Genomic DNA, 26,250 nt, shown 5'->3' with positions numbered 1-26,250 from the left:
ATGGATTAGAGTTCAGAAACGTTTTTTGCAGGCCAAACTGAAAGGAGTATATTCGTTTGGATGCCATTCAGCATCGAGAAAATTCCGGAAAGATCTAATCGTTGCTGAAAAATAATCTGCCGGTTCCCTGGGAATTGAAAAATACAATCATGCGAAAGAGTTTATTTTAATGTTTTCTAACCATATAACACAGCGACCAAATACATTTGATTTTGTAATTTTTCAATCAAGTGCAATCAACAGGTGGTTATCGAGTTAGCATTAACCACTAGTGGACTTCGAGCAGAATCGAGAAGTATCCGGAAAGATGTCATCGTTGCTGCAAAATAATCTGCCAGTTCCCCTTGGAATTGAAAATTACATTCAAGCGAGTTTATTTTAATGTTTTCTATCCATACAATACTGCGACCACATACATTTGGTTTTGTGATTTGTCAATCAAGTGCAGTTAGCAGGAAAGTTTCTGAAGATTATTCTTCAGAACATGTTTTTTTGTTTCCAACATTGGATGCATAAAAACTTGTGCCTCCAACGTAACGCTCTCGTTTTCGAAGTCCCCCAAATATTCATTCATTCAGAATGGATTTAGATTCAACTTCAAACAAATGATCTCTAAATCAACGATAGTCCTACGTCACCCTTGCTATTTTTTTAATATATATATTTTTGTTAAGTTGGCGTTGGCCTAACGGGTCGATTTTCTCAATATTTTGACAATATTTCTTATTAGCTATGTCGCAAACACCGAATGGACTGTCCACGATTATCACGATGTAATTGTAAAACATATGGGAATCCAATTTGCGAAAATTCGAAAGTCGGAAGACTTTGCTTCAAAGTTTTCCGAAGATTTTTCGATTCATCTCTCCGCTATATTGATGATCAACACATTTAGCCTTCCATTTTTATTTATATCTTCTTCTTCTTATATGGCACTAACGTTCCTAGAGGAACTCTGCCGTCTCAACGTAGTATTGCTTGCGTCATTTTCATTAGTACTTAGTTGAGATTTCTATGCCAAATAACACGCCTTGAATGCATTCTGAGTGGCAAGCTCTAGAATACGCGTGACCACAGTGCAAGTCAGAGGAAATTTCTTTGAAGAAAAATTTCCCCGACCAGAACGGGAATCGAACCCGAACCCCCGGCATGTTAGGTTTGACGCTAACCACTCGGCCACGGGAGCACGTTTTTATTTATATATATATATATATCTCAAAGAATCACAATGGTCATAATCGTAACTGTGACAGGTGTCCTGATTTTCAACTCTGACCGGATGAGGGATACCATCCGGTCAGAGTTGAAAAACATCAGATATGATGTCAAAAATAAATAGAATCATGGCAGAGTTCCGACGTTCTTTAGCTTTTCATATTGATTAGCATGCAATGTGCCTCATATGGAGGGAGACGATATGAAGACCAGTTTTAAGAAAAACACAAACATCATTAACGAATAAAATGAACAAAAGTGGTCCCAAATGAGAGCCTTGAGGAATTTCAGATGCAACAATGATTGGTTTCGAAATTTTCCCATTAAATCTTGCTATTTGCATGTGGTCAGTCAAATATGTTTCTAGCCATTCCAATAGCTTGACTTCTATCCCTTTTTTTTAAGTATAAGTCGCCTTTTTCGGCGTAAGAATATTGCTGTTGTTCGAATGTTCACAGCGAGACTCTTGATATGAGGCTTCCTTTGTTGCATAATTAATAGTGCCAATTACCGATGCAGCAGACAGAAAATGTGAGCGGTAAGGGAATGGTATTACCGTCACATGATTATTGTTGCGTCCTTTGAAAAAAAACCGTGTTGCTTATGCGTAACTTGTGTTTTAGTTGTTGAAAAAGTTTCTGGTTTATTATGGCTTCAAAGGGTTTTGGAATGAAAGAAATTATTGCTACTCCACGATAATTTCGTGCATCCGATCTATCACCGGATTTGAAGATTGGCACATGAAAGGAGTTTTTCCGTATTTTTGGAAACCTTTCTGATTTCAATTACTCATTGAAAAGCCATAAAAGTGGATAAGTTGAATCAGATGCCAAAATTTTTATAAAAACCGCTGGAATTCCGTCAGGACCTGACCCTTTCGAGACGTCAAGCTTATGTATTGCGTCAAAAATTTCATAGTATGTTAGTTGTCTGACGCCAACATCACATGGAAAAGAATGCAAAGAAATCACGATCTTGGTCCTTCCCAGATGTTTCAATATAAACTTTCTGAAAAAATGTTGCAAAGAGGTTGAAAATTTTTGCCAGGCCATTCCCCACGGTATTGTCAAGGTGCATGCGTGATGGGCCATAAATGTTTCTGTGGTGGTTCAACACTCCTCCTCCCTCTCTAATAGGGAGGGTTGCATAACTTGAGAACTAATCAAGTAAATGGAACCAAATTTGGCATATAGAGGTTTCAGGGTCAATAAATATATTCCACGTAAAGGCCGGTTTAGAGTTCTCGTGAACGTGAACATGAACAAACTCTTTTTTGATAATAATTTATCAGTCCATACAAAAAACGCGAGGAAAACATCCTGTAACGATAGGAAGAAACATTTGCTAGTGGAAAACATATTTAAACACAATTCATATTGATAAAAATAGATTAATTTAATATTTCACTACGATTCTGAATTTCCACCGTGGAATCGAGATGTTGGTGAATTCACCATAGTTCACCGACTTCGGTGAACGTGGACGTGGAAACAGTGGTGCATATATGTTAAATTTTGGGTTTTCCCCTCTATGCCTCCCTGCTCACACACACACACACACACCCACACACACATTCACCCAGCGCTACGCCGTGGAGCTGCCGGCCTAGAATAGCACTTCAGGTCTTGGTCCCTGTCCCTGTCGTAGAAGGCGACTAATCGGGTGACAACGCGAGTAAGGGCGCGGTAAAGCCTAGGGAGACGGCACGGGGGAAATATCGTGTACAGGAGCAACGAAGGGAGTGCCCGGCACATCAGGATTGACGCCAGTAAGATCCTGTTTACGACATACTGGTACGATACGGAAAACGGACATGATCAGGAAATGATTTACATTCGACGCAAAAGGCTGACAGTCGTACTATCCTGTTCCCTAAGTAAGGAAGGGTGACACCGTCCTGAAATGGCGTTTGGGCTAATAGTGCGGTTGCCCCCGTCCCGGTAATAACTTGGCAAGTCTTCGGGTACGTTCGATGCTCGTCTAGGCCCAGGCACTAGGTACTAGGCGTCAGATGTCACATTCCTGACTTGCGCTGATCTGGCTCTGAACACGGTCCCCATGAAGGACCGTGTCAACCCCTGCATGACCTCACTGCTTGCAAAGATAACCATGGGATCACTGGTAGCGACTATGTACAACGAGCGGAGATTGTTGGGACCCAGAAAAATATGAATAGTAGCAATAACACACCAACAAACGATGGAGAGGAGAATGTGTTCGCGAGAAGCGGGCGAATGCTGAGGTCACCTGTCACTCGAGTAGCCACAACGAGTACAAGCAACACAAAACCACAAGAAGTGTTTGCTGCCCAAGCATTCCAAGAAGATCTTGGCTCCGTACAGAGCCAGTTGTTTACGCTGACCTCAAGCGCATCCCAAGAAGGGCAACTTGGGAGGCTCAGCATCACGGACGTTAGGAAAAAGGTCAACGAACTTCACGAGTTCGTGAAGGACAAAAACAATGTCCACTTAAAAATAAAACATCTGGTGACGAGCATCAGATCAGCCGTCATGGTTGCTGAACGCGAGCATAAGGAGCTGCAGATGAGAGCAGAGTGTGCTGAAAAGGCTCTGCTCGAGGCGAAGGAGAAACCCGTCGAGATACTTGAGACGCCGAAGGGTCCTCTGAACACACGATCGGACAAGAGAAGGAGGGACACCCCAGGAGAAGAAGAAGAGCTGAAAAAGGCCAAGAACGATCTGAGTAACGCGAAAGGAGGTGAAAGCAGTGAATGGCGTACTGTCGGTAACCAGGCAGAAAAACGCAAAAAACAGAAGGAGAAGAAGAAAAAAGTTGAGCAGGAAAAGAAAAAACTCGGACCTTGAGTGGAGCGAATCAAGGGCGATACTCTGATCGTTGAAGTGTCAGCAGGAGTATCGTACGCAGCTATCCTTCGGAAAGTGAGAGACGATCCGGAGTTGCAGACACTGGGCGAGAACGTCGTGAAAACTAGGCGCACGCAGAAAGGCGAGATGCTCTTCGAGCTTAAAAAAGATCCAGCGGTTAAGAGTGCTTTCAAACAACTCATTGAGAAGTCATTAGGGGAGGAGGCGAAGGTGAGAGCTCTCTCTCAGGAATCAACCATCGAGTGCCGGTATCTGGACGAGATCACGACTGTTGAGGAATTGAAAACTGCGTTACAGTCACAATGTGACCTTGGCGATGTGCCGATGACAATCCGGCTGAGAAAGGCGTACGGTGGGACACAAACGGCCTCGATACGGCTCTCGAAACAAGCTGCGAATAAACTGGTGGAGAAGGGTAAAATAAAAGTGGAGTGGTCCGTGTGCCCGATGAAAGCTACCCCTCGTATGGCCAAGCAAATGGAGAGATGCTTTCAATGCATGGGCTTCGGTCACCAGGCGAAAAACTGCGGTGGTCCTGACAGATCGAAATTGTGCAGGAAGTGCGGGACGAAAGGTCACGTTGCTAGAGACTGCACAAAGCAACCGAGGTGCATGTTGTGCAATGAGGAGGACGGAAACGACCACGTCACAGGTAGCTTCAAATGTCCGGCGTACAAAAAGGCGATTGCGGGTTCGCAGTAATGGAGGTTACCCAGCTCAACCTCAATCATTGCGGCATAGCACAGCAATTGTTGTGGCAGTCAACAATTGAAACTAAATGCGACGTTGCAATGATCGCAGAACCGTACCGAGTTCCTCGCGATAACGGAAACTGGGTGGTGGATAAAGCAGGGATGGCTGCAATACTAGTGATGGGAAGGTACCCCATCCATCGAAGAGGTGTGGAAAGCTCACAGGAAGGTTTCGTGATCGTCAAAATCAACGGAATCTTCATGTGTAGTTGCTATGCACCCCCAAGATGGTCAGCGGAGCAGTTTCACGAGATGTTGGACGTACTCACGGATAAGGTCAGCGGCCGCAAACCAGCCATCATCGGAGGAGACTTCAACGCCTGGGCTGAGGAGTGGGGAAGCAGATGTACCAACGCCAGGGGGTACAGCCTACTAGAAGCCTTCGCAAAACTAGACGTCACACTTCTGAACGAAGGCACTAGCAGCACCTTTCGAAGGGACGGCCGCGAATCCATCATCGATGTAACTTTCTGCAGTCCATCACTGGCGGCATACACGAAGTGGAGAGTGTCGGAGGGATACACACACAGCGACCACCAGGCAATCCTGTATAGTGTCGGCCAACGGAATCCCGCAGCGGTACGGAATACAAGAACCTTTGAGCGGAAGTGGAGGACAAAGGTTTTTGACAAGGAGCTTTTCGTCGAAGCACTACGCATAGACAGCAGAACTCCTAATCTGAGCGCCGACGGGCTGACAGAAACATTGGTGAGGGCATGCGATACAGCGATTCCGAGAAGACTGAACCCGACGAATGAACGACGTCCAGCCTACTGGTGGAACGAGACACTCAGCATCCTCCGCGCTCACTGTCTACGAGCCAGAAGAAGAGTCCAGAGGGCACGAACCGATGTAGAGAGAGAGGAGCACCGCGCGTCTTTCCGAGCGACCAGAGCCGCCTTGAAACGAGAGATACGTAGGAGCAAATCGAACTGCTATAGGGAGCTGTGTCGAGACGTCGACGCAAATCCTTGGTGTGAAGCATATCGAATCGTGATGGTGAAATTCCGTAGTTCAACGACTCCCATGGAATTATGTCCGGAAAAACTCGAGGTCATTGTGAATGGACTCGTTCCGCAGCACGACCCACCGACCTGGCCCCCCACACTGTACGGTGAGGACGAAGCAGAGAACGCACAAGACGCAAAGGTCTAAAGTTGAAAAAAGCACCCGGCCCCGACGGAATTCCCAATGTGGCCCTGAAATCGGCGATCCTTGCTTTCCCCAACATGTTCAGGGTTGTGCTGCAGAAATGCCTGGATGACGGTCTCTTCCCTGCGAAATGGAAGATACAAAAGTTGGTGCTGCTCCCGAAACCAGGAAAGCCACCTGGAGATCCAGCGTCGTATAGGCCTATTTGTTTGTTGGATACTTTGGGAAAGCTCTTGGAGAGAGTTATTCTCAACAGACTGGTGAAATGCACGGAGGATGACCACGGATTGTCGAAAATGCAGTTCGGGTTCCGGAAAGGAAAGTCGACAGTGGACGCTATTCGGACAGTTATCGAGGAAGCTCAGGTCTCGCTTAAACAAAAACGAAGAGGCGACCGTTACTGCGCGGTGATTTTGATTGACGTGAAGAACGCCTTCAATAGTGCCAGCTGGGAGGCCATCGCCGAGGCGCTACACAGATTGAAGGTCCCTGGCTACCTGTACAGGATACTGAGGAGTTATTTCCAGAATCGGATCCTGGTATACAACACAGACAGGGGACAGATACTGAAGAATATCTCGGCGGGAGTTCCACAAGGTTCCATCCTAGGTCCTACGCTTTGGAACACGATGTACAACGGTGTTCTAACGCTGAAGCTACCCAGAGGTGTGGAGATCGTGGGCTTCGCGGACGACATCGTAACAACGGTAATCGGCGAGACGCTTCAGGAGGTGGAAATGTTGGCGACTGAGGCTGTAGACATGATCGGTAGTTGGATGGACAGCGTAAAGCTCCAGATGGCACATCACAAAACCGAGGTGCTGTTAGTGAGCAATCGTAAGGCAGCGCTGCGGGCAGAGGTATCGGTCGGAGGACATACCATCGTTTCGAAGCGGGCGGTGAAGTACCTCGGAGTCATGATCGACGACCGCCTGAACTTCAATCAGCACGTCGACTATGCAAGTGGGAAGGCATCAAAGGCCATCAACGTGGTGGCGAGGATCATGCCAAATAGCTTTGGCCCAAGCAGCAGCAAGAGGCGTCTCCTGGCAAGTGTATCTTCGTCGATTCTGAGGTATGGTGGCCCTGCCTGGTTGGCGGCTCTGGAAACCCACCGAAATCGGAGGAAGCTGAACAGCACATTCCGACTCATGGCCATGCGAGTCGTAAGTGCTTATAGGACCATTTTGACAGAAGCTGTGTGTGTAATCGCCGGAATGATTCCCATCTACATCACTCTGGCGGAAGATAGCGAGTGCTACAAGCGACGGGAAAGCAGAGGTATCCGGAAATTGATGAGAGCGGAGTCGTTGGACAAATGCCAGTATGAATGGGATACGGCAGAAAATGGTAGATGGACGTACAGGCTGATACCGGTACTTTCGACCTGGTTGAACCGAAAAAACACGGTGAAGTTAACTTCTACTTGACGCAGTTTCTGTCTGGACATGGCTGTTTCAGGCAATATCTACACCGGTTCGGGCACGCACTTTCACCCCTCTGTCCGGAGTGTGGAGATATGGAGGAAACACCGGAGCACGTCGTTTTTGTCTGTCCCAGGTTCACCGAAAGGCGCGAGGGGCTGCCTGCACTTCATGTCGGGAATATTGTGGAGGAGATGTGTCGCGACGAGATGATCTGGAATGCCGTGAGCAGTGCAATCACACAAATCATGTCGGAGCTGCAGCGAAGGTGGAGGGCTGACCAAAGTGCTTACAACGCCCGACGGTGAAAGGTGATCAACGGCGACGGCTGTTGCAAGAGATGGTACCTCACTAGAGTAGCTGTGACGGGGTGCGCGTTATGTTGGAGGGCACCACCTAATCGGCTCTCCGCTGGGAAGAGAAATCCTGCGAGGGTTACTGTGACGGGGCGTGCGTCAAGTTGGAGGGCGCTTCCTAATCGGTGCACGTCTCGACAGGTAAACGGATGCCGATTTAATAACTGCGACGGAGTGAGTGTCAAGGAGGGCGTCTTCAAACTGGTGTATACCCCACGAGAGCTGCTGTGACGGAGTGCGCGTCATGTTGGAGGGCACTACCTAATCGGCGCTCCGATGGGAAGAGAAATCCTGCGAGGGTGACTGTGACGGGGCGCGCGTCAAGTTGGAGGGCGCTTCCTAATCGGTGCACGTCTCGACAGGTAAACGGATACTGCCGCGGAGAACAGCAAAAGGCCTGCCTGACAACGCCTGATCGTGGCCTGGATGGAGGAACACCGCAAATGTTTCGAAGGAACGAGCATCAAGAATGAAGCCATGATCAAAATGGTGCATACCCCACGAGAGTAGCTGTGACGGAGTGCGCGTCATGTTGGAGGGCACTACCTAATCGGCGCTCCGATGGGAAGAGAAATCCTGCGAGGGTGACTGTGACGGGGCGCGCGTCAAGTTGGAGGGCGCTTCCTAATCGGTGCACGTCTCGACAGGTGAGAAACCCCGCGAGGGTGACTGTGACGGGTTGCGCGTCAAGTTGGAGGGCAATTCCTAATCGGTACACGTCTCGACGGGTAAGTGGATGCGAGCGAAGAGGACGTAAGCGCAGCGAACTGAAAAGCGGATAGAGAGGAAAAAATATTGAGAAAAAGGGAAGGACAACGCTAGTCAGCGTTGAAAACTCGAAGAGTGCATGAGCACAGCCACCCCCTGAAGTAGTCGCCTAGATGTGGTCCCAGGGGGAATAAGGCAACGAGTAGAGGGCTTGGTTTTTGTGGGTGCGATCCCCACTCGACGTCTGGGTTAACCCTTCCCAGATAAGGCTGGTAGAGCGTTCCTCACCTCTATGAAAAAAAAAAAATAAAAAAAAACATTCACCCAGCGCTCACCTGCGTCATCTGCCGACCAAATCACGTTTGCTGTCCTGGGAGAGCCCGTCGCTCGATTCCGGTGTGCTGGGGAGAGCTCGTCGCTCGATCCCACAGCCCTGGGAAAGAGCTCGTCGCTCGATCCCGGTGTCCTGGGGAGAGCTCGTCGCTCGATCCCGGCGTGCTGGGGAGAGCTCGTCGCTCGATCCCACAGCCCTGGGGGAGAGCTCGTCGCTCGATCCCGGTGTCCTGGGGAGAGCCTGTCGCTCGATCCCAGTGTCCTGGGGAGAGCTCGTCGCTCGATCCCGGTGTCCTGGGGAGAGCCTGTCGCTCGATCCCAGTGTCCTGGGGAGAGCTCGTCGCTCGATCCCGGTGTCCTGGTAAGAGCTCGTCGCTCGATCCCGGTGTCCTGGGGAGAGCTCGTCGCTCGATCCCGGTGTCCTGGGGAGAGCCCGTCACTCGATCCCGGTGTCATGGGGAGAGCTCGTCGCTCGATCCAGATGTCCTGGGGAGATTTCTACAGGTCCCCGGACGTTTCGGGCCACCACGCTCGTGGCCTCGACGCCGTGAGTGCCAAATGCCCTCCTAGCCACACCAAGCGCACCTACTGGGTGCTGAGAATTGTGCCCAGAATGCCCTTTGGGCCACACAAATCACCTTTAATGCCTTCTGGGCCAAGCACAATGCCCTTGGGCTTACTAATGGCCACCACTTGGTCCGCCTCGTGCCACGAGACAAATCACAAAACTTAATTAACACACGACTGGCCGTCTGTCCGGCAGAAAATTTACTCTTCGAATTACTTTTTTCTTTTCTCCTCTTGACAGTTGTTGTTTTTCTATTTTTTGTCGAGCGGTTGGCAATTTGGCTGCTGAGAAGATGGACGTGAAGCGCCGCGTTGCGTGTGCTGTCGGGCTTTTTCATAGAGACCCTAATTTTGGCGACGCCCAAACGTTACATAAAGACGTCAAAATATTTCCCCGTTCATGTTCATGTTCGAATGTCCCAAGGCATTCTGAAAATTATTTCACCGTGAACTGTAAAAGGATATGTTATGCAACTCTCGAGTTTTCAATTAAAAAAAATCCATAGGGATGCAGTTTCATTCTATCAGATCTCTGCATGGGTTCAAAAACTTCGTTGCTTCGCGTTGATTCGTGAACAACTGTATATTTTATCCCAATTACTTTATGTGAAGTAAATAAACATCGAGCTTCATGTTTATTTACTTCACGTTTACTGGCGAACTTTTAACAAGAATGTGAACGTGAACAAAAACATTCTATTCACCACGATTTTTTTAGATGTTTGTTCGCAATGTTGTTCACCGTAAAATAATCGTTCCTTTTCACCACTTGTTCATGTTCACGTTCAGAGGAACTCTAAACCCGCCTTAACGGAGAAACATGTTATTTGCAACTGATTGAATAATCTAGAACGAGAGTTGTGAATATTATACGAGAATATCATAATGACGAGTTTTGGTAGAAGTACTAGGAAAGTTATGGTAAAATGAAATTGTAAAGGGTCAATTAAAATGTTGAACGTTCACTTATTAAGAAAACGTGAATGTTTGAAAGTATTCATAACAAAAATCCATTCTGGGCGGGACGAAGTTTGCCGGGTCAGCTAGTATTCAATAAATATTCCACGCCATAATCTAAAACAGGATTAAAGTCACTTGTCCAAAAAGGTACTCCTATACTCGCGTCGGTGTCACAGACCGAAAGTGGTAAAAAAGTGACACACGTCCCCTTCATACCAACACATGCGATACGCTAAACAATGAACTAGGGAACTAGAGAGAATCGCAAAGTCGTAGTGTTGATGTTTTCTGAGAAATGAACGAATTATTGATTTCTCGATCTGTGAGACCAGTGCGCGAGTAGAGGAGTGTTATGTTTATCAAAATGGAATATGAAAATACACACGATACTAAGCAATATCTTATTTTCAACACAGGCTCTCACCTATAGGTATTTTATCCCTTATAATGGCTAAACTTCTGGAAATGGATGACCTTGCAGATGTTTTTGAAAAACTTGGACTGTACTTTGTGGTCGTGGTTTGCGGAATCGTTTTTCACGGTTTTATATTACTTCCGGCAATATATTTTATTGCAACTCGTAAAAATCCGTATCCCTTCCTCGCTAACATGGGACAGGCGATTCTAACAGCCTTCGGGACTTCATCCAGTGCGGCTACGCTTCCCGTTACGCTGCAATGCTTGGAGGAGAAGAACCATATCGACACTCGAATAACCCGCTTCCTCATTCCAATCGGAACAACCATTAATATGGATGGAACGGCGCTTTATGAGGTACTTGCCCAGATTCATCAGCTTCCGTAGTAATTGTGTGATTGTTCACTTTTTGCAGGCAGTTGCGGCACTCTTCATTGCTCAGCTCCGAGGAATCGACTTGACGATTGGAAACATAATAGCGGTTGCAATAACAGCCACTGCCGCGAGTATTGGTGCAGCTGCGGTGCCGCAAGGAGGCCTAGTTACACTTGTAATGGTGTTGGATTCAATCGGCCTTCCCAGCGAAGATGTTTCCCTTATCATCGCTTTGGATTGGCTAGTGTAAGTATATTTTAGTAAACTATCAGTATGCTTCTAGTCATTTTTTTAAATCTTTTCAGTAACCGATTCCGTGCGGTAACAAATGTTCTGGGTGATTGCTTCGGAGTTGGTATAGTTGCACACTACAGGAGAAAGGATTTGCTTGAACCTGGTTTAGAAAATCCGGTGGCAGCAGAGACTGAAGAAATTTGTACAACAAAGCCTGACTCAAATAGTTGAAAAATCATAATTCAGTTGCCTATGAAACACAATTGTTTTTAGGTGCATGAAATAAATACTACATAAGGATGACTGTGAAAATTGTGATATAAGTTGAAATTATTATTGTTTGAGACGGCTGTATTCTGTTGGAGTCCACTAGGGTGCCAATGAAAATCGTCATCTCGAATTTTAAAAAGTTACCCCATACGAAATGTTCACCACCTCGAAAAAACACCCTATCCAAAATTTCAGAGACAACCCGTCACAGCCACCCTCGAGGGGTTTCTCACCTGTCGAGACATGAACTGATTCGAATGCGCTCTCAAAAGTAACGTGCGCCCGTCACAGTCACCCTCACAGGATTTCCCTTCCCAGCGGAGCCCCGATTAGGTAGTACGCATTCCGTCACAGCTACTCTCGGAGCAGTCCTGGCAGTTATTCACCTTGAACAGTCATGCGTTTTCAGCGCGCTGGTGGCTCTCCACTTCCGCTGCAGCACGGACATGATGTGAACGATTGCTATATTCACTGCGTTCTAGGTGACACACTTCCTCCACGATATTCCCGGCATGAGGTACATCCTTCCGCCTTTCGGTGAGCCTGGGACATACAAATACGACGTGTTGCGGTGTGTCCTCTACATCTCTACATTCCGGACAGAGTGGCGACCTTGCGTGCCCGAACCGGTGTAAATAATTCCTGAAGCAGCCATGGCCAGACATAAACTGCGTACCTTCTCCGTGCTTCCTGTTCAATCATGTCGATAGTACCAGTATGAGCCCATACGTCCATCACCACCATTCTCCGCCGTGTCCCATTCCTGCTGCCACATCAATAGTGATTCTGCTCTCGCTGTTTTCCGGATACCACTGGTTTCCATCCGTCTACAGCACTCGCCATCTTTCACCAGGGTGCCAATCGGAATCGGGCCAATCGGGATCATGCCGCCGATAACGCATAATGGTTCCAACGAGATCGTCCTAAACGCTCGCAACTCGCCATAAGCCGAAATGAACGGTCCAGCTTCCTGCGATTCCAATGAGTTTCGAGAACCGCAGACCAGTCTGGCGCTACGTACCGCAGTATTGATACGGAAGATAGCGTTGTAGTCGACGTGGTTGTTGAAATTCAGCCGGTCGTCGACCATTACTCCCGAGTACTTCATCATGTTGTGAATGCAACTACTGTGCCACCTATTTTCGATTCACCATGGCTCTTCGTGCTGTCATATTGATTAAACGGGTGGCAGCCCTGTATGAAGAGAAAGCTGGATGGTGGTAGGTACCATTTTTTCATTCGTGTTTAAATATTCAATGTGTGAACATCGTTCGAATAAAGATTATTTTTTGTCGTGATTAGATTAAACTTGGCCATTCAGGGTGTCGACTCAAAATCCGGAAAAAAATCCCTGATATTCCCTGATTTTCCAGTAATTTTATCTCCAGCTAATTCTCTAATAATCCTTAAGCCTTAGTTCCTAAAACAGTTAGTTAGCTTAAACACAGAACGTCTGTCGATAAATGAATTATTTGTGATTTTTAATTGAGTTAAACGTTAAACGTTAAACTGAATAGTATCGTAAAAGATTTAAAAAAATGGATTTACTAATACAGTTCAAAGATAAGATAACTTATCTTAAGTATTCAATACTAGTACAGAATTAGACATTTTCATTTTTTTTCCCAAAATATATATTTCTATCAAGGCTCATATGGCGTTAGCCTCACGGGGCCGGGAGTTCAATACTTTGACAATTTTTCTTATTATCTATGTTAGTAATATGTAACCGATTACTCGCGGTTGGCTCGAGGTTAGTATTACAAGTGTTTTCGTAATTGTGATGTTGCTGTCTTCAATGCTCTGTACGTGTGCCCGACACGGGATACTTCCTATTGGGATGCAGCTGACCCTTAATCAGCAACGCCCCCCTAGTCTGTACCTCATATCTAGCGTGGTGCGTCTTTCTCGACTCGAGGAATCCAGGATAGAATGGTCACTAACCGGCGCAATCATCAGTTCATGTAGAGTTGTCATGAGCGGTACAACCTTTGACTCTTGTTGAATAATCAGTGGACTGCACAACCTTCGGCCCGTGCATCTGTAAAGAGTGTGTGTATGTATTGCCGCGACTAAGTAAAAGTTTATCGATCGGATAGGAGGGATATAAAACGGGGACACAACGAAGGAAACATCATCAAACGTTGACATCGGCGTTTCTGAGGAACAGGTATAGATGAAGCAGAAGATCAGGATCACGGCTACCTAAGATATCCCGGACGGGGATCTCCGATTGTCTGCCTTGTGCTCTCAGTGCTCTAGAGAGCTGAGAGCGAGCAGTATGGAACCGGATACACGACCAGACAACATGCTCGATGTCGTGGTAGCCATCGCCACAATCACAAAGATTGTTTGCTGCGAGCCCAATGCGATAGAGATGCGCGTTTAGGTTGTAGTGATTGGACATAAGCCGAGATATCACGCGAATGAAATCACGAACTACATTCAATCCCTTGAACCATGCACTCGTCGAGACCTTAGGGATAATCGTGTGTAACCAACGACCGAACTCATCACCACTCCACATGCGCTGCCAACTTACGAGCGTATACTGACGAGGAATGTGGAAAAATTCATTATAAGCAATTTGCCTTTCAAAAAGTGTGCCTTCTAAAGCGCCTACCTTAGCTAGCGAGTCCGCTTTCTCATTCCCCGGAATCGAACAATGAGAGGGAACCCATGCTAAGGTAATCTTGAATAATTTTTCGACCAAAACACTCAATAGTTGTCTTATTCTAGTTAGGAAATAAGATGAGCGTTTATCAACCTTCATTGAGCGGATTGCCTCTATTGACCTGAGACTGTCTGAAAAAATAAAATAGTGGTCGATGGGCAATGTTTCAATGATCCCCAGTGCGTAGTATATCGCACCCAGTTCAGCAACATACACGGAACAAGGATCTTTGAGTTTGAAAGAGGCACTGGAATTTTCATTAAAGATGCCGAAGCCAGTGGACCCGTTTATGAATGAACCGTCAGTAAAGAACATTTTATCAGATCTAACTATGCCCCCATATTCTGCCGAAAATATCGGCGGAATAGAATCTGAGCGTAGATGATCTGAGATTCCATGGATTTTTTGTCGCATGGACAGATCAAAAATGACAGAGGAATTGCAAAAGTATGGGAAGCAAACTTGGTTGGAGATGCCTGGTGAAGGGTGCACGTCGTGGGTAAGGTACTCATGGTAGACATAAATGGTAGACATAAAACTTGACTGAGGAATCAGTTGGAGTAGATTTTCGAAGTTATCAATCACCAATGGATTCATGATCTTGCAACGAATGAGAAATCTGTAGGATAATTCTGTGAACCGAAGAGTAAGCGGGGGTACTCCTGCCAAAACTTCGAGACTCATCGTATGTGTCGAATGCAAACACCCCATGGCTATACGCAAGCAACGATATTGTATTCTCTCCAGCTTGAGAATATGAATCCTGGCAGCTGATCGGAAGCAAAAACTGCCATATTCTAACACTGATAATATCGTTGTTTTGTATAACTGAATGAGGTCTCCTGGATGGGCACCCCACCATGTTCCGGTTATTGTTTGGAGAAAATTGATTCTCTGCTGGCATTTCTGTTTCAAATACGCAATGTGTATTCCCCAGGTACATTTAGAGTCAAAATATACTCCAAGGTATTTGAAAAACATCGAGTGCTCGATCGTTTTGCCGGATAGGTGAAGCTGGAATTGGGCGGGTTCGTGCTTCCTAGAAAAAACGACCATTTCAGTTTTCTCCGTAGAGAATTTGATACCCAGCTTTAGGGCCCACGTGAACAGATTGTTCAGGGTATCTTGCAACGACTTTTGCAGAACGACGGGATTAGTACCCGTGATGGAAATAACTCCATCGTCTGCAAGTTGTCTCAGCGTGCAGTCTCTAGTTAGACAATCATCTATATCATTGACGTAAAAACTGTACAAGAGGGGGCTTAGGCAGGAGCCTTGTGGTAGGCCCATAAAATTGTATCGGGAAGATTCCAAGCTGCCATGATTGAAAAACATGTGCTTTTCTGACAGTAAATTGTACAGGAAATTATTCAGAATTGGTGAAAGTCCACGATTATGAAGTTTCTCTGAGAGAATTTCCATGGAAACTGAATCAAATGCCCCTTTGATATCGAGGAAAACGGAAGCCATTTGTTCTTTGCGAGCAAATGCGATTTGGATTTCAGAAGATAGCAGCGCCAGACAATCGTTCGTCCCTTTACCTCGGCGGAAGCCAAACTGCGTATTTGACAGCAAATTGTTCGCTTCAACCCACTTGTCCAAACGAAGTAGAATCATTTTCTCTAACAATTTACGAATACAGGATAACATTGCAATCGGCCTATACGAATTGTGATCGCAAGCCGGCTTGTTGGGTTTTCGTATGGCTATCACTCTCACTTGCCTCCAGTCATGTGGGACAATATTCAGCTCCAGAAACTTGTTGAACAAGTTCAGCAAACGCTGTTTCGCCAAGTCGGGAAGATTCTTCAACAAGTTGAATTTAATCTTGTCCGACCCCGGAGCTGAATTGTTACATGAGAGGAGGGCAATTGAGAATTCTACCATCGAAAAATTCTCATAGTCGCATTGGAGCGGAATGTCGCGTACGACGCTTTGTGCAAGAACGGAATCGGGACAAACCTTTCTTGCAAATTTGAAAATCCAACGGTCAGAGTATTCCTCACTTCCATTTGTATGGTTCCAGCCACGCATTCTCCTAGCCGTATTCCAAAGAGTGCTCATAGCGGTCTCCCTTGACAAACCATTGACGAACTTTCGCCAATATCCACGCTTTTTTGCTTTGATCAGACCTTTTAGTTTGGCTTCTAGAGCTTGGTACTTTCGAAACCATTCCACTAGTCCAGTTTTCCGGAATTTTTTGAAAGCGGATGATTTTTCAAGGTAGACCTTTGAACACTCCTTGTCCCACCAAAGTGATGGAGGACGACGTCGGAAAGTGGTAGCAGGAACACGTTTCTTTTGAGCTTGAAGTGCGCTTTCGTAAATCAAACTCGATATAAAATTATACTCTTCGAGTGGAGGAAATTCATGCATTAAAACAAGTGCTTCAGATATTATTTCTGCAAATTTTCTCCAGTCAATATTTTTCGTGAGGTCATACGCAATATCGACTGACTCACGAGAACCTGATTCATTGGCGATCGATAAAATTATTGGCAGGTGGTCACTACCGTGGGGATCTTGGATTACCTTCCACGTGCAATCCAGGGATAACGAAGAAGAGCAAAGTGATATGTCTAGCATACTTGCCCGTGCAGGAGGGTTGGCTATTCTAGTTGCTTCCCCAGTATTCAAAACTGTCAATTTGAAGTTGTCGCACAGATCATAAATCAGAGTGGCACGATTGTCATCGTAGAGTGAACCCCATGCTGTTCCATGGGAGTTGAGGTCACCTAAGATTAGCCGCGGCTCCGGCAGTGCCTCGATGATATCAAAAAACTGATGGCGGCCAACCATAGTTCTTGGAGGAATATATATCGAGGCAATGCAGAGGTCTTTGCCATTGATTTGTGTCTGGCAAGCGACAACTTCAATGCCTGTAATCGATGGGAGAGTGACTCTATAGAAAGAGTGACATTTTTTGATCCCCAATAGTACGCCACCAAACGAGTCATTTCGATCGAGGCGAATATTGTTGAAATCGTGGAAATTCAGTTCGTCGGCTGAAGAAAGCCATGTTTCACAGAGGGAAAATACATCACAGTTAGAACTATGAATTAAAAATTTAAATTGATCTAGTTTAGGGATGATGCTTCTGCAATTCCACTGTATTACAGTGGTCAAATCCTTGACCTCTTGCACTGAATCAGGCATCGAGGGAAATGAACGCTGCTAAAAAACCACATTTTTCTTTCAAAAATGTTCTCACAATCAGGAGCAAACATAATACTATGCTACTATGCATTTATATTTAAAGCATTTAAAATATTGTCCACCAGGTCAGAAAGCGCAAGCAAGCCAGATTGTGGCTGTTGCCTCGACCGCGAAAAAGGAACAGACGTGTTGGGCTCTGCTCTGGGAAGTGCTGAGGACCCCTGGTGCGTAGAAGAACCGCTTAAACCAGGAGGTACTTGCTTCGGTCTATTCTCAACACGTTCGATACGAGGTTTCATTCCAATTTGGGAAGTTTCGGTCTTCTTTCTGGGGAGTGATGGAAAAGAAGTAATTTTTCTTTTCCTAATGGCACCCTGCGATGTACCGGAACTTCCTGCATTGGGAGCGTCAGCAACAGGCTCGTCGTTCTGCAGAATGGAGTAGGGATTGTCCTGAGTCGTTGAAGCGGAACTCTTAAGCATTTCTGCATAAGTCCGCTTGGAACGTTCCTTTAAGGAACGCTTGAGTTTTTCCCCTCGTTGTTTGTACACCGGGCATTGAGAAAGATCATGTGGAGCCTCGTCGCAATGAAGACACTTGCGCTCTTTTGCGCAAGAAGTCCCATCATGACTCTCTCCACAATCTGCGCAACGTTGTTTATTGCAACAATAGGCGGCCGTGTGACCGAGTTGCATACATTTGTTGCATTTCATTACCCGGGGTACAAACAACCGAACAGGTAAACGAAGTGCACCTATTGCAACGTAGTTTGGAAGAGCGGAACCCTCAAATGTCACACGAAAAGAGTTTGTCCGATTGAGAACTCGTTTGTCATTTTTAAGTGACACATACTTCAGTCGATCGCATTCAAGAATCTTCACACTTTTAAGTGAGGAGTTCTTGAAGCGACCGACACCATCGAGTATCTCTTTTCGAGTCAAACCCTTTTCGTTTATTACACCGTCTATTTCAACGTTGCAACAGGGTACGTATACGCGATAATCAATCGCAAAGAGATCACAGCGCGTTATTGCATTCGCTTGGCAAGAGACGACAACTCGTAATTTGTCTGGCCCCATCCGAGTAATTTCAGTAACTTTGGAAAATTTCTGCGTTAGTTCTTTTGAGATGCGAATGACATTAAGAGGTTTTGATTTTCGTCTAAAGTATACAATGAATGGACCTTTGAAAAACACCGTTATCGGATCGATTCTCAAACTTGTCCGATCAGCTCGCGAGTTCTCGAACGAGTTTTGATTTAGATCAATTTCATGAAACTGTTACGATTTAAATGAAATGCTTTGAAATGCTTCATCTTGCAATCTTTTGGCTCCCTTCTGTGCGTTTTCCGAAATTTTCATCAGTTTACATCCTGAGATTTCGCTTCGTTTCATTAGATTGGTTCATATGACGATAAAGAGAATGATAATTTTTCGAACTAGTTGAATTGACTAGCTCGACATTTTTATTGATAGCACCATTAACTTGTCACATAGCACAACCATATCTTCCACATGTTTTCATAAAAACATTCGCTATTAATGGAAGAGCCCTCCCAACGTTGGGGTTTCCACACGAGAGAAAGAAGAATATTTCTTGTAAAAACTTCCGTAAACCTGGTTCCAAAAATGCTTCAATCGTTCATTTTTCTGGTCATAGTGAGCAAACTTGTTTATGTTGTTAGAAATATTGTTTCAGTGATAAGTCTGTTGGAGCTCCACTGATACGTCCAAAATTCGTCAAGTATCAAAATAAATAGTCAATAGTCAAAAGCATCTCGAATTGTTTTCCCTCCAATTTTTATCGGAATCAATGATGGATACATTAACGCTTCATAAGCTTTAAAACCAGTGCTTCGCATCTCAGACGAAATTTCAAGATTTGTCTGTCATAAAATTTTGACGAATTTTTTTTGAATCCATCAAGCCTTTGATGAACCGTGTACAATATGCAATCCGAAGCTACTCAAATTCAAGATTTATTTTTCTCCATTTAAAAGACCATTTGAAGCTCGCGTGATATGACCAATTCACGTTGATACCGTCCATAGACACAAGAAAAAGTTTGTTCAAATATATAATTCCCAGGCCTTCTTTGAAAGCTGCAAGTTGATCTCTGATGCTTAAGAAAGTCCCAAGAACATTAACATCATGTAACGATTTACCAAATCCTTCTCTTCTTTACCCCAAAATCTGACATCCATCCATCCATCCATCTCGTTGAAATCAACGACAATGTATAGCTTACAAAGTTTCACGGAGCCAAACATCATCATAAAGCTCATTTCATCATGTCCTACTTTAACCTTCTCAACATTCTGGCTGTCATGAAACATTCTTCTCAATACAACCATGTGGTGTGGTGTGGTGTGCAGTGTAGAGTGATTTGTGACACATAACTGTTTCCAGGCACCACAGGATCTCAGCTTTGATAGTATGATTTTCAAGCATGAATTTATTAATAGTTTTCGAAAAGGAAAAGAAAGGGAATTGGTTGAAACCAGGGGGGCTTATGCGGCCATCGTGAGCATAGAAATCATCACCTGAAATTAAAAACGAAGTGCTCCGCGCAATCCCGAAGCAGTGATTTTAATTTCAAATCACCAAGAAAGCTTCCGAGGCAGCCATACAAATGAAACACAAATTTCTGCATTACTGGAGAATTAATCAAGCAAATGAAACCTAATTGGGTATATGAAGGTTTTAGGAAGCAATAAATGTTTTGTATAGTGGTTTAACACTCCTTTCCCCTCTCTAAAGGGGGGGAGGGTGCTGAACAACTCGAGAACTAATCAAACAAATGGAATCAAACTCTGCACATAGAGGTTTTAGGGATCGATAAACGTTTCTATGGTAGTTCGACACTCCTCCCCCCTCGCTAAAGGGGGGCTGCCATACAAATGAAACACAAATTTCTGCATAACTCGAGAACTAATTAAGTCAATTTAGCCATATTTGGCATGTGGAGGTTTTAGGGGCACGAAACGTTTCTATGGTGGTTCGACACACCTACTCCATCTCTAAGGGCATGGGGTTTGCATACAAATGAAACACAAACTTCTGCATAACTCGCGAATTAATCAAGCAAATGGAGCCAAATTTGGGATGTGAGAGTTGACTTCGTTAAAGGGACGCTTTTGGATGAAGGTCGACGTCGAGCACAAAATAGTATGGAATCGAAGAAAGCATTGATTTGAAAGTTTGTCATTACTGTGGGAAAGAAGGCCATTTTCGGCGGGACTGCCGTAAATTGATAGCGCGGCCGTAGAGTCTAAAGAAAAAGTGGATCTGTGTTTGTTCGTTGGGGAAGCTGAAGACAAACCTGTTTTCTGTCAGTAAAATTACCAATTTGGGGTTTGAAGCAAGCCAAGATAGCAGATTTTCATCACGGAGGGTCGTGTATACAGCTGTGGCACCGTCGTCTTGGGCACCGTGATACGGAGGCATTGTTGAAGATTTTTTTTTCATCCCATTTCTTTATTTTATGCTCATTAGCATTTTAGCTGTAACAGAGCCGAATTTTAATCGTGTACATGTCACATGGTTATCATATCTATAATTAGCACATTACACAGTTGCCATTTGCCAGTATTCCTTCTATACCATTGCATATGGTACATTTACACAGTGGCCATTTAAGCGGACCGGACACCGGACAGCGGAGACTGTTGATTGATCATTGTTGAATTATTTATAGAATAGCAGCCTGATGTGTCTTGCAGAGCAGAGCAGTTGTATGGATGAATCGATCTTATTTCGACCGTGGATCGATCTCCATCGCTGATGATTGTTGCGTGGACGTACGGCAGAACGGGGTAGCTTAGCGCAAAACTGGGTACCTTGTTGAGATGATGCGGTGTTTGTTGGCAGATTCGCAAATCAATGAGCTGTTCTGAGGAGAGGCGATTTCGACTGCAAACTAACTGCAGAATCGCTTTCCTTCATCTTCAGTGGAATCTACACCGTACGAGCTGTGGTACAGGAAGAAGCATGCATACGAATATCTTCGTGTGTTCGGATCGGAAGCCCATATGCATGTACCGAAGGAGAAGCATCGGAAACTTGATAAAAAGGCCGATAAACTAGTGTTGGTTGGTTACGCCGAGGAGCAGAGGGCCTACCGCTACCGAAACGAAAGGAATAACGATTAGCAGAGACGCAAAGCTTTTGGAACAATGTGATCTCGATATTGCCGAGAAAGAGCCTTCGAAGACAGGAGGAGTAGTAGTGACGTCACTTGAGCCTACTCCATTTCCGGGTGAAGCGAACACAGATGTAAGCAATGCCGGTACTAATGGTCCTGATGGAAGTGAACCAGATCTCGATGAGTCGAAATATGATTGTGCGACCGATGACGAGCCGTCATTTCGAGGTTTTCCCGGGAATTTGAAGGAAGTGTTGAGCTGTGAAGAAAATGCTAAATAGAAAGCAGCAATGTCGAGTGAGTTCAAATCTTATGCGAAGAAAGGTACCTGGGAGTTGTTGGAATTACCTGCCGGGCGGAAGGTGGTTGGTTGCCGCTGTCTTCAATTTGAAACGGAACTCAGCTGTTCTGGTGATCAAATACAAGACGCTTCTGGTGGCTCAAGCTATTCGCAGAGATTCGGTGAAGATTATGACCAATTTTTCGCTCCCGTTACAAGCCACACAACTCTTCGCGTGTTGCTTTCTGTGGCTGCCAAGAAGAAAATGACACTCAAGCACTTTGATATAAAAACGGCCTACCCAGCAAACATTAAATCGTATAACTTTGCACATGATAAGTCACATATAATTTCGTATCAAATCACAATCGCATAAAATATCAATCAAAATATCGATCATATATATCTAAAATCGCATAAAATGCAAAAACACGATTTTCCATGTCATCGATGGATTGAGTGGTAACGTTGTCGTATCAAATCGCATATCAGTCCAAAAGCATCGCATATCGTTATATACGGCTTTATATGCGTACAAAATATGACATATACGTATATCGCCTCCACTTTTGTGTGTATATGCTAGTTATCTGCATCATATATCATACAAATGTGTCTTGGTTGTATGTATATCGCCTCCAATTATAGCTATTCATACGACTTAATGTTTGCTGGGTACCCAGCAAACATTAAATCGTATAATTTTGCACGTGCTAAGTCTTACAAGAAATCAGAATAAATCATAATCGCATATATAATCAATCAAAGTATGTATCGTGTATATTTGAAATCGCATAAAATTTAAAAACTCGATTTTATATAAAGGGCGAACACGAAATTATTGCTACACCGAAAATTTCATGCCAATTTTCTTTCTTATAGTGTTTAGAATCAAACTAAAATTTTAGGGTAGTTTTATACATATATTTACTTCAAAAACAGGAAGTGGGTTATATCTATGGTATAACCGCAAGGGTGACGCAGGACTATCGTTGATTTAGAGATCATTTGTTTGAAATTGAATCTAAATCCATTCTGAATGAATGAATAAATGAATATTCGGGGGACTTCGAAAACGAGAGCGTTACGGTTTTATGCATCCAATATAGGATACGAAAAACCTTGTTCTGAAGAATAATCTTCAGAAGCTTTCCTGCTAACTGTACTTGATTGACAAATCACAAACCCAAATGTATTATATGAATATTTTATGGATAGAAAACATTAAAGTAAACTCTTTCGCTTGAATGTAATTTTCAATTCAGTAACGATTAGATATTTCCACATTTTCCTCGATACTGGAAGCCCACCAGTGGTTTATGCTAACTCGATAACCATCTGTTAATAGCACTTGATTGAAACATATTTGATCACAGTGTTACATGGATAGAAAACATTCAAATAAACTCTTTCGCATGAATGTATTTTTAAATTCCCAGAGGAACTGGCAGATTATATTTTCCAGCAATGATTAGATCTTTCCGGAACTTTCTCGATGCTGAATGGCATCCAAACGGAAAAAATTCTGCGCGTGTATGTGACGATCCTTCGCCGCCCACCTCCTCCAGCACGTTTAGGCAACGATGTTGTCTTGTCGATGTCTTCACGAAAAATGAATGTGTCTCACTACCAGAATATCGCTTAAGTATGCTTTTTGTGCGTGATTGAATCGAGAGAAGGCGTGGTTTACGATGGCAATTTGGAAGGCAAACTAGAGGGGAATGAACTCTCTGAGCTCGAAACTTTCGGCGACTGAGCAATAATCGATTGCGTACGCCTACAATATTGGATACGGAAATATCCTACTGATGGGGAAGAATAATCTTCAGAAGCTTTCCTGCAAATTACACTTGGTTGAAAAATTACAAAATCGAATGTATTTGATCGCTGTGTTATATGGTTAGAAAACATTAAAATAAACTCTTTCGCATGAATGTATTTTTAAATTCCCAGAGGAACTGGCAGATTATTTTCCAGAAATGATTAGATCTTTCCGGAACTTTCTCGATGCTGAATGGCATCCAAACGGAAAGAATTCCGCGCGTGTATGTGTGTCACTCTCCTCCTGATGGATTCCCTTCTGGCCTAGGGTGCACAAACAGGCTCTTGGTGACACCGTTCATCCGCGCTTTCATGATAAATGAAGAGCTTCACCACAACAGCGACAACATGCTCCAATCGCTGTTCAATTAGAACTGAGTGGATTTCCGAGCGGCGCTCGCTTATATACCGATTGGTGATTTCAATAGCCTGTTTTGAAAGCAATTTTAAGACTATTGAAACAAGTTTTTGGATCAAAAAGTAACAAGTATATAACGCGTAGACATTTTATGTTTCGAATGAAGTGTTTATCATACCATTTCGTTCAGTTGTTTAAGAGCTATTAACGCTCAAAATCTCGGTCTCCGGCGTAACGCTTGCGTTTTCGAAACTTTGATTTTACACCCCGGTATAGAAATGAAAGACGTAGTCCTACGTCAAAATCAAAAGAAAAGTTAATCGATGGAGCCACGAGTGTAAAATTGAACGCATTTTCGCTTGATGCCCTCCATAAAAGTCTTTACAGTGTCATCCGGTACCAGTTTCTCAGTTTTTTTTTTCCATTTTGTTAACATGTCCTACTCGACTTTGACTGTCTTCTTGCTCTTCCGAAGTTCCCGCTTCATTATTGCCCAGTACTGCTCCATCGGGTGCAGCTCCGGGCAGTTTGGCGGGTTCATGTCCTTTGGAACAAAATGGACAGAATTGGCCTCATACCACTCCAGGACACTTTTAGAATAGTGGCATGATGCCAAATCTGGCCAAAATAGCGGAGCTTCGTCGTGCTGCTGCAAGAACGGCAAAAGGCGCTTCTCGATTTGTAGATCTCGCCATTTACTGTGCCCTTTGTCAAGAAAGGCTCACTCCTCAGTCCGCAAGAGCAGATGGCCTGCCAAACGAGATATTTGGAGGTGAACTTCGACATTTTCTTCTTCTTAAATTAGTCGTCCACATCGAACTTGCTCTTGCCGGTGAAAAACTCCAACCCCGGAATTTACTTAAAATCGGCTTTTATATACGTTTCGTCGTCCATCACACAGCAGCCATATTTTGTCAGCATCTCCTCGTAGAGCTTCCGTGCCCGAGTTTTAGCCGTCGATTGTTGCCGCTCATCCCGGGTTGGGGAAGCTCTGTACCTTGTATGTATGTAGTCCAGCTCTCTTCTTTGCATTCTGGACGTAGCTCTGCGACATGCCGATTTTTTTAGCCAAATCACGGCTTGAGACATTGGGATTTGCTTTAATCATCCGCTTCATCTTTCCCTCCGTCTTTTTGTTCTCCGGTCCGGGTTTTCTTCCAGTTCCTTTGCCGTGGTCCAACGTCAACCGCTCCTGGAACCGCTTCAACACTCTGAAGACGGTTGAATGGTGAATGTTCAACATTTTTCCCAACTGCCGGTGCGACAGGTCAGGAAATTCCAGGTGTTTGGAAAGAATTTGTTCTCTCGACTCGCGTTGGTTCACCTCCATTTTCGTTGAATCGAAAAACACGACTTCGAGTTTGACAGCATGTAGACAATACACATCAATGAGAAAGTTATACCCTGTTGAATGTGTCGCAATAATTTCGTGTTCGCCCTTTATCATTATCAAATTAAGTCGCAATTCGGTATAATAAACATCAGTTTTATGATGTACATTGTCATAAAAAATATTTAATCCACATCATTTGCGTATATTACGCTGATGCAGTTTGTATGTCGTATAAGCGTATAATTTAACTCGATTCAGTACTGTAGTAAATCGTGTTGTATGCTGAAGAAAATCATGAAACAGTAAATCATCTTCTTCTTCTTCTTATATGGCACTAACGTTCCTAGAGGAACTACGCCGTCTCAACGTAGTATTACTTGCGTCATTTTCATTAGTACTTAGTTGAGATTTCTATGCCAAATAACACGCCTTGAATGCATTCTGAGTGGCAAGCTCTAGAATACGCGTGACCACAGTGCAAGTCAGAGGAAATTTTGAAGAAAAATTTCCCCGACCAGAACGGGAATCGAACCCGAACCCCCGGCATGTTAGGTTTGACGCTAACCACTCGGCCACGGGAGCACAGACATATTAGATCCTAATAAAGAACATAATACATCACATTGAAATGTCAATGAAACGCTTTAACATTGACAAGTTTGATTTCATAACAGCAATGTCTGAACACATACGGAAGAATAAAATAATTAAATTTGGAAAAAGTGGCTTTTATAGTCGATTACTCACAAAACATCGCAACCGCTGTAGAGAAGCTAAACGGATCGGAACAAATGTGAGCGAAACTCATAACCACTTAACAGAAAAAATGGAATGTTGAATGAATCACCAAAACAAAACAATTTGAATTTTGATTTA

General features: G+C 44.4%; 1 protein-coding gene across 1 annotated transcript in view; it reads left to right on the top strand.

The window, feature by feature from the left end:
- Positions 1 to 11,638, top strand: part of LOC129763149 (excitatory amino acid transporter 3-like) — a 54,626-nt gene extending 42,988 nt beyond the window's left edge. Inside the window, exons 2-4 of the mRNA XM_055761951.1 lie at positions 10,730 to 11,087; positions 11,146 to 11,351; positions 11,411 to 11,638. Of these exons, the coding sequence (XP_055617926.1) occupies positions 10,730 to 11,087; positions 11,146 to 11,351; positions 11,411 to 11,570 (724 nt within the window). The 3' untranslated portion in view covers positions 11,571 to 11,638. The remainder of the gene's footprint in view (positions 1 to 10,729; positions 11,088 to 11,145; positions 11,352 to 11,410) is intronic.
- Positions 11,639 to 26,250: the final 14,612 nt, after the last annotated feature.

Source organism: Toxorhynchites rutilus, chromosome 1 (genome assembly GCF_029784135.1).
Source record: "Toxorhynchites rutilus septentrionalis strain SRP chromosome 1, ASM2978413v1, whole genome shotgun sequence".
Classification (NCBI taxonomy): Eukaryota; Metazoa; Arthropoda; class Insecta; order Diptera; family Culicidae; genus Toxorhynchites; species Toxorhynchites rutilus.
The sequence above is the reverse complement of the archived record's forward strand: the minus strand, read 5'-3'. Positions and strand labels throughout refer to the sequence as shown.